The sequence below is a fragment of the Coregonus lavaretus genome (genome assembly GCF_964263955.1).
Source record: "Coregonus lavaretus genome assembly, chromosome: 20".
Lineage (NCBI taxonomy): Eukaryota > Metazoa > Chordata > Actinopteri > Salmoniformes > Salmonidae > Coregonus > Coregonus lavaretus.
This window is the reverse complement of record NC_140007.1, coordinates 46,961,256-46,969,784: the sequence shown is the minus strand read 5'-3', so window position 1 is coordinate 46,969,784 and position 8,529 is coordinate 46,961,256. Positions and strand designations below refer to the sequence as shown.

The window sequence follows — 8,529 nt, the reverse complement described above, 5'->3', positions numbered from 1 at the left end:
TGCCCGAACAAAGAGGGGAGGCAGCTTCGGAGGAAGTCATGACACTAATGCTCTTGTGGCTGAGTGGAAGCAAGTCCCCACAGCAATGTACCAACATCTAGTGGAAAGCCCTTCCCAGAAGAGTGGAGGCTGTTACAGCAGCAAAAGGGGTGGACCAACTCCATATTAATGCCCATGATTTTGGAATGAGATGTTCGACGAGCAGGTGTCCACACACTTTTGGTCGTGTAGTGTATGTAAGTGGGTACACACGCATCAGGTGCGTGTTTTGAACGTGTCTAACCCTAGATATCTTCCTGGACTCATACAGTAGCAGGAAGATTTTCAGAGGTCCCGATTACAGAGAATATCCTAGCTCCATACATGAAATTAAGGACATGCGTATCTGGAGCACGTCAACTCCTTGTATCTAATAAAATTGTCAGATATCCGGAAAGATAAAGGTATCCCCTGATATTGACCATTTTGGGTCCAGCTGTATCTGTTTTTTGAGTGATGCAAAGAGATTGGATTCCTAGCGGGGATTTGATTATTCTCTCCTCTCAATCCTCCTACTATTACTAAACGCTTGGTCCTATGTGTGTGTACAGGATGTGGGGTTGGGATAAAGCTGAACACACATTTCTGTTGGACATTTGTGGATATTGGACAGTAGTTTTCTTCTGTGTCCTGTCCCTGTAGGTGTGGTGTCCTAACCCTATGTTCTAACCCTTAACTTTCGTTCCCTAACCCCAACCCTTACAGTAACCCTAACCTATGTCCTGTCCCCCTTCTAGGTGTAGAGTGTATCGTAGTCCTTCCGGACCCTCGTAGCTACTGGGACCCTGTGTTCGGCACCTGCGTCTTCCTCTTCTCCTTCCTCATCCCGGTGGCCATCATCAGTGTCTGCTACAGCCTGATGGTGAAGCGTCTTCGCAACGTTCGCATCCTGTCTGGCTCAAAGGAGAAGGACCGCAACCTGCGCCGCATCACCCGCATGGTCCTGGTGGTAGTGGCAGCCTTCGTGGTCTGCTGGACCCCCGTCCAGATCATGGCTCTGGCCCAGTCGTTGGGCTTCAACCTGAGTAGCCTCCTCACCATGGCCCTGATGCACTTCTGCATCGCGCTGGGCTACGTCAACAGCAGTCTCAACCCAGTCCTCTACGCCTTCCTGGACGAGAACTTCAAGAGGTGCTTCAGGGAGTTCTGCCACCCGGGTCCGTTCCGCCTGGACAGCCGGCAGCAGTCGGGTCGGATGAGGAGCATCGCCCGCGAGGTGGCCTACAACTGCAAGACGGCGGACGGGAATACAAACCCCGCATGACTAGGCGTGGAGCTGCCCCTGGTCTGCCAGGAGCCCCAGAACAACCACCACCAGGGGACAGGGAACTCCAACACGGAGCTCACCCAGATCACTACCCTCTAGCAGCACGTCGGTCCCCCTGGGCTGGGGCCGAACGGGGACAGGCCGGGGAAGAGGACCGGAGGTGGCCCAGGGCAGGGGCACTGTCCGAATGGCCTGGTTGGGGACGGATCTGGGCCGGAGTTGTTTGGAGGCTGAACAGCAGGGTCACGTAGTCTAACGGACCTTCTAGTAGGGACTAAGGGGCTTCTCTGTGTCTTTAGTGAACATGGATGTTATTTACATGGATGTCATGTTGTCTTTTTTTTTTTGTTGGTTAATCATTTTCAGGCCGATTAAGTTCAGAGTTTAGGTCTGTGTGCTTCAAGGACAATTTCCGCGAATGTAAACAGTTTTTGCTCACACTTATCTCAACTCTGAGTCTGTTGGTTGGTTGATTAATTATGTTGTCGTGGTCATTTTTCGTCGTGTTGTACAGATGCTTTTCTGTCTGTTTCTATGCTGTAAGTGGATGTTTTTGTTATTTGTTTATTTCTGTTTTATTTTGTTAGAGAGGAACAATTTAACTGATTCCATGGCCTTAAATACCAAACAAAGTTTGTTATAAATACTATCCACTATCCTGGATAAAGTGTATTAGTCCTTGATGGTGCTTCACTGTTAGTTTTCTATACCTTGTTTGTTTTCTATTACCTTGCAGGTGTGTTGTGTAGGAATGCAGGTGTGTTGTGTGGGAATGCAGGTGTTGTGTAGGAATGCAGGTGTTGTGTAGGAATGCAGGTGTTGTGTAGGAATGCAGGTGTGTTGTGTAGGAATGCAGGTGTTGTGTAGGAATGCAGGTGTTGTGTAGGAATGCAGGTGTTGTGTAGGAATGCAGGTGTGTTGTGTAGGAATGCAGGTGTTGTGTAGGAATGCAGGTGTTGTGTAGGAACGGGCAACACATCACAACAGACACTTGCTTGTTGAAGCTTTTATTCATTGTTACCGATGAAATAATCGCAGATGATGATGCTGCCTGATGCTCCGCGTATGTATATTTCTGTTTGTCTTCCTGTAAAAAAAAAAAAAAAGATATTTTGTATTATAATGTGTTTTGGAACAGCACAGTCTTAAAGTAAAATGTATTAAAAAGGGAAAAATAAAAGTGCAGCAAAATGAAAATACATCACATGGTGTTACTCTACATACAGAAAGTATTCACACCCCTTGACTTTTTCCACATTTTATTGTGTTACAGCCTGAATTTAAAATGGGTTCAATTGAGATTGTTTTGTCACTGGCCTACACACAACACCCCATAGTGTCAAAGTGGAATTATGTTTTTATTTTTTATTCTTTACAAATTCATAAAAAAATGAAAAGCTGTAATGTCAATAAGTATTCAACCCCTTTGAGCATGGTGAAGTTATTAATTACACTTTGGATGGTGTATCAATACACCCAATCACTACAAAGATACAGGCGTACTTCCTAACTCAGTTGCCGGAGAGGAAGGAAACCGCTCAGGGATTTCACCATGAGGCCAATGGTGACTTTAAAACAGTTACAGAGTTTAATGTCTGTGATTTGAGGAAACTGAGGATGGCTCAACAACATTGTATTTACTCCAAAATACTAACCTAACGGAGTGAAAAAAAGGAAGCCTGCACAGAATAAAATATTCCAAAACATCCATCCTGTTTGCAACAAGGCAATAAAGTAATACTGCAAAAACTATGGCAAAGCAATTAACTTTTTGTCCTGAATACAAAGTGTTATGTTTGGGGCAAATCCAATAGATGATTTTCAAGCATAGTGGTGGCTGCATCATGTTATGGGTATGTATCCTAAAACATAAGGCCACATCTACAGTGGAGTTACTGACCAAGAAGACGGTGAATGTTCCTGAGTGGCCGAGTTACAGTTTTGACTTAAATCTGCTTGATAATCTATGGCAAGACCTGAAAATGGTTGTCTAGCGATGATCAACAACCAATTTGACAGAGCGTGAAGAATTTTGAAAAGAATAATGGGCAAATGTTGCACAATCCAGGTGTGGAAAGCTCTTAGAGACTTACCCAGAAAGACTCACAGCTGTAATCACTGCCAAAGGTGATTCTAACATGTATTGACTAAGGGGGTTGAACACTTATCTAATCAAGATATATTAGTGTTTTATTTTTCATGATTGTTTTGTGGACAAATTTAAGACTTTTTCTTCCACTTTGAGAGAGTATTTTGTGTAGATCATTGACATTTTTTAAAAATGAAATCCATTTTAATCCCTCTTTGTAATGCAATGAAAAGGTCAAGGGGTGTGAATACTTTCTGGATGCACTGTGCATATAACATGGTGTTACTCTGTATATATAACGTGGTGTTACTCTGTATATATAGACATGCTATGTAAAGGTATGTAAAAGTATTGTTACAGTCATCTATCTAAGACACTTCTAAGACTTCTGTCTGTCTTTGGTGTACATTTGCCACTTTAGTCTGTACGTGTGTTATTAACTCTTTGTGTACAGAGAGAATCTTTCCTAGGTTTACAAAATTCCGATAACTTTCCCAAAATTCCCAGGTTTTTCGAAAATCCTGGTTGGGGGATTCCGGGAATCTTCCAACAAGGTTTTTTCTAGAATACCAGGGATTTCAGGGAAAGTCACTGGAATTTTTCAACTCTAGTCTTTCCGTTAGTTTACGTGTCCAGACCACTTGAATGTCAACAGAATATTATCAAAAGCCAAATCTAGCAAAAAAAATGTTATTATTAAAAGAGCAAAAACAGTGTTTGCGTAAATGGTTGTTGCTGTAATGAAGATTGTAACCGTATGTTTACTTGTGAACTGCATTTTACGTAGCTATTTATTATTATTAATTTGTGGTTCATTTGCTGATGATGAGCTAAGTTTACATGCTAGCCAGCTTTTTGTTGATGCTAAAGACATTTTATATGCTAGCCAGTTTGTTGTTGATGCAAAAGACAGTTTATATGCTAGCCAGCTTGTTGTTGATGCAAAAGACAGTTTATATGCTAGCCAGCTTGTTGTTGATGCAAAAGACAGTTTATATGCTAGCCAGCTTGTTGTTGATGCAAAAGACAGTTTATATGCTAGCCAGCTTGTTGTTGATGCTAAAGACAGTTTATATGCTAGCCAGCTTGTTGTTGGTGCTAACGACAGTTTATACACTAGCCTGCTTGTTGTTGATGCTAAAGAACATTTGCAGAAGCTTGAATTTAAAAATGTTATATTTTTATCTGCATATGAATAAAATGGTTGTGATGGGAATTGTCCTTTGTTTTTGTTTTATTCTCTCTAGTAATAAGATAATAGCATCTTTATTATTAACCACTTAAAGGGATAGTTCATCTAAACTAGAGTTGTACATTATATTTCGATTTACCTCGTGCTTTTGAGAGCACCGCTAGCTGGGTCCATCTATTTCCATTAGCATTGCTACGTACTCCAAAAATGCTAGACAGGAGATGGTGCACATCGCTAAATACATTGCTAACTGACATTCAAACTTGTCTGGATTAGGGTTGCAAAATTCTGGTAATTTGGTTGTCCAGAAATCCTGGTTGGAAGATTCTCGGAACCAGGAATGAATAAGCAAGAAAATCTGGGAATCCTCCAACTAGGATTTCTAGAAAACCTGTGGATTTTGAGAAAGCTACCGGAATTTTGCAACCCCTAGTCTTAATTAATGAACACAGTTCAATTTAGATGAGCTCTCCCTTTCCGTGTTGCTATGAATGACGCAACAGAATTAATACACTCTTAGAAAAAAAAGGTGCTATCTAGAACCTAAAACGCTTATTCAGCTGTCCCCATAGGAGAACCCTTTGAAGAACCCTTTTTGGTTCCAGGTAAAAACCCTTTCCACAGAGGGTTTTACATGGAATCCAAAAGAGATTTACCTGGAACCAAAAAGGGTTCTCCTATGGGGAAATAACCATTTTGGAATCCTATTTTCTAAGAGTGTACGCCAGCAGACGTAACGTGGGTTACTCAACACCAGAGCCATATTAATAAAAAATAAAAAATAAACGATGTTTTAAGTGAAATATTAGCTTTTGTCTGGAGCTTAAAAAGAAAGGAAATTCAAAATATAATTTGACCTATGCACGAACAAAGCTTTCAGCATATGCAGCTTGATAAAAAATATTAGTAAATATATACAACTCTTATTTTTCTTAGAACTGCTAAAAAATATTAGTAAATATATACAACTCTTATTTTTCTTAGAACTGGATTGTTGGTTAAGGGCTTGTAAGTAAGCATTTCACGGCAAGGTCGACACCTTTTGTATTCGGCGCATGTGACAAATACAATTTGATTTGATTTGACACATGCTGGAGAGTACTGTAGCTGTATCGATCTACTGTACTTCAACAACAGATGTACTCACATTGGATGGGTTGATTAGGATTCAAACCTTCTCTGAAACAGCCTAATACATAGTCTTAGAGTAGGTTTACCGCATGAATGTACTTGATAATGTAAACTAGTAAGACACACATGCAATCTGCCACCTGGGAATCTGTTCACTGGTCCTAATCCTTTCACAAAGTGTTCACACCCCTGTACTTTTTCCACAATTTCTTGTGTTACAGCTTGAATTTAAAATGGATTCAATTGAGATGTTGTGTCACCTGATCTACACACAATACCCCATAATGTCAAAGGGGAATTTTTTGTTTGTAGAACATTTTAGAAATGAATGAAAAAATTTAAAGCTGAAAGAGCGTCTGCTTTCTTTGAAAAGTATCCTCAAACGTTGTCCCAATTTCAATGACTTGCTGGTAGGGAAGAGTTGGGGAAGTCGTTTGGGGAAGTTGCACGTTCCCTATTAGCAAAGGGGACACGGGGGAAATTCGAACAATCTTTATATCAACTACACGTTTGCGCAGTGGCGAATCTAATTGACCTTCAGTGTGTGACAAGCTCGTGACGCTGAAAGGACAGCAACCATAATACCAGCACAATCTCATAGGAGAGTGCATTTTTTCTGTAGCTCAGCTGGTAGAGCACGGCGCTTGTAACGCCAGGGTAGTGGGTTCGATCCCCGGGACCACCCATACACAAAAAAAACAAAAAAATAAAAATGTATGCACGCATGACTGTAAGTCGCTTTGGATAAAAGCGTCTGCTAAATGGCATATTATTATTATTATTATTATTATTATTATTATTATTATTATTATTATTATTATTATTATTATTATTATTATTGTAAAACAGTGGTGTAGCGGAGGCTATATGCAGGTATACGCCTTATACCCACTTTAATTTCAGTTGGCGTTGCCTATACTCACTTCTCAATCCTTTCTATTGCATATCAAAGTAGTGTGGTGGAGGTAATCATGTACTACAATAGAGAAATCAAAAGCAAAGTAGCCTACACAAAAATATATTCACATGCCTGCAGCACGCATGGCCTAGTTTCAGAGGAATATCCTCCGCAGGCAGCAAGAGCCACAACTGGTTGTCGCATGGAGCAGCTCACAGAAGAATGACATCGGTAGCCGGTTGGCAGGAAATACCTTTCAACTTATGATATCTACAGTGGCGTGAAAAAGTATTTTGTCCCCTTTCTAATTTTCTCTACTTTTGCATATTTGTGATACTGAATGTTATCATTTCCTCAACCAATACCTAATATTAGATAAAGGGAACCTGAGTGAACAAATAACACAATAATTACATACTTCATTAATTTATGTCATAAACAAAGTTATGTAATGTAATCTCAATTGGGGTTAGGTCTGGACTTTGACTAGGCCATTGCAAAACATGACATTTCTTGCTTTTTAACCATTTTCATGTAGGCTTGTTTTGGATCATTGTCTTGCTGCATGACCCAGCTGTGCTTCAGCTTCAGCTCACAGACGGATGGTCTGACATTCTCCTGTAGAATTCTCTGATACAGAGCAGAATTCAAGGTTCCTTCTATTAAGGAAAGTCGTCCAAGTCCTGAGGCAGCAAAGCATCCCCAAACCATCACACCACCACCACCACGCTTGACCTTTGGTATGAGATTCTTACTGTGGAATTTAGTGTTTGGTTTTCGCCAGGCATAATGGGACCCAAGTTGTCCAATTTTTTTTAGACTTTTGAATAATCTGCCCATAGAACATTGTTCCAATAGGCTTGATGATCATCCAGGTGCTTCCAGGTGCTTTTTGGACCTCCACCTTTTCTCACTGGAGAACGATGACTTCAAGAGTGAGTACAGTGCCGTGATCTGAGCGAGAGAGGTGACAGGAACGAGAGAGGCACTACACTTCCAGAGGTGGGTTACAAGAGGAATCAGAGACATACATTTTGTCAAAACTGTATTTGTGTGAGGTTGTTTTCTCATAGATATACTCCCATTTGTTCATACACATGTACATTGACACACACATGCACACAAACACACACACGCGCACACACACACACACATGCATGCACGCACACACACACACACACACACACACACACACACACACACACACACACACACGCACACACACGCACACACACTCTAACGTCTCTCCTTTCTCTTTCTCACCCTCTTCAGGGAGGGTAAAGACATTCCTCGTCCCCAGAGAGCCTGTTCCAGGGAGGGTAAAGACATTCCTCTTCCCCAGAGAGCCTGGTTCAGGGAGGGTAAAGACATTCCTCTTGCCCGGAGAGCCTGGTCCAGATAGGGTAAATACATTCCTCTTCCTCACAGAGCCTGGTCAAGGGAGGGTAAAGACATTTCTCTTCCTCAGAGAGCCTGGTCAAGGGAGGGTAAAGACATTTCTCTTCCCCGGAGAGCTTCGTCAAGGGAGGGTAAAGACATTCCTCTTCCCCAGAGAGCCTGGTCCAGGGAGGGTAAAGACATTCCTCGTCCCCAGAGAGCCTGGTCAAGGGAGGGTAAAGACATTCCTCGTCCCAAGAGAGCCTGGTCCAGGGAGGGTAAATACATTCCTCTTCCCCAGAGAGCCTGGTCAAGGGAGAGTAAAGACATTCCTCGTCCCCAGAGAGCCTGGTTCAGGGAGAGTAAAGACATTCCTCGTCCCCAGAGAGCCTGGTCCAGGGAGGGTAAATACATTCCTCTTCCCTAGAGAGCCTGGTTCAAAGAGGGTAAATACATTCCTCTTCCTCACAGAGCCTGGTTCAGAGAGGGTAAAGACAATCCTCGTCCCCAGAGAGCCTGGTTCAGGGTGGGTAAAG

At 42.0% G+C, this 8,529-nt stretch overlaps 1 protein-coding gene across 1 annotated transcript in view; it reads left to right on the top strand.

Annotated features, from left to right (window-relative positions):
- LOC311148043 (nociceptin receptor-like) overlaps positions 1 to 1,303 on the top strand; it is a gene marked incomplete at both ends in the record, with an annotated part of 67,163 nt that extends 65,860 nt beyond the window's left edge. The window contains one exon of the mRNA XM_084184932.1: positions 777 to 1,303. Within this exon, the coding sequence (XP_084041058.1) occupies positions 777 to 1,303 (527 nt within the window). The remainder of the gene's footprint in view (positions 1 to 776) is intronic.
- Positions 1,304 to 8,529: the final 7,226 nt, after the last annotated feature.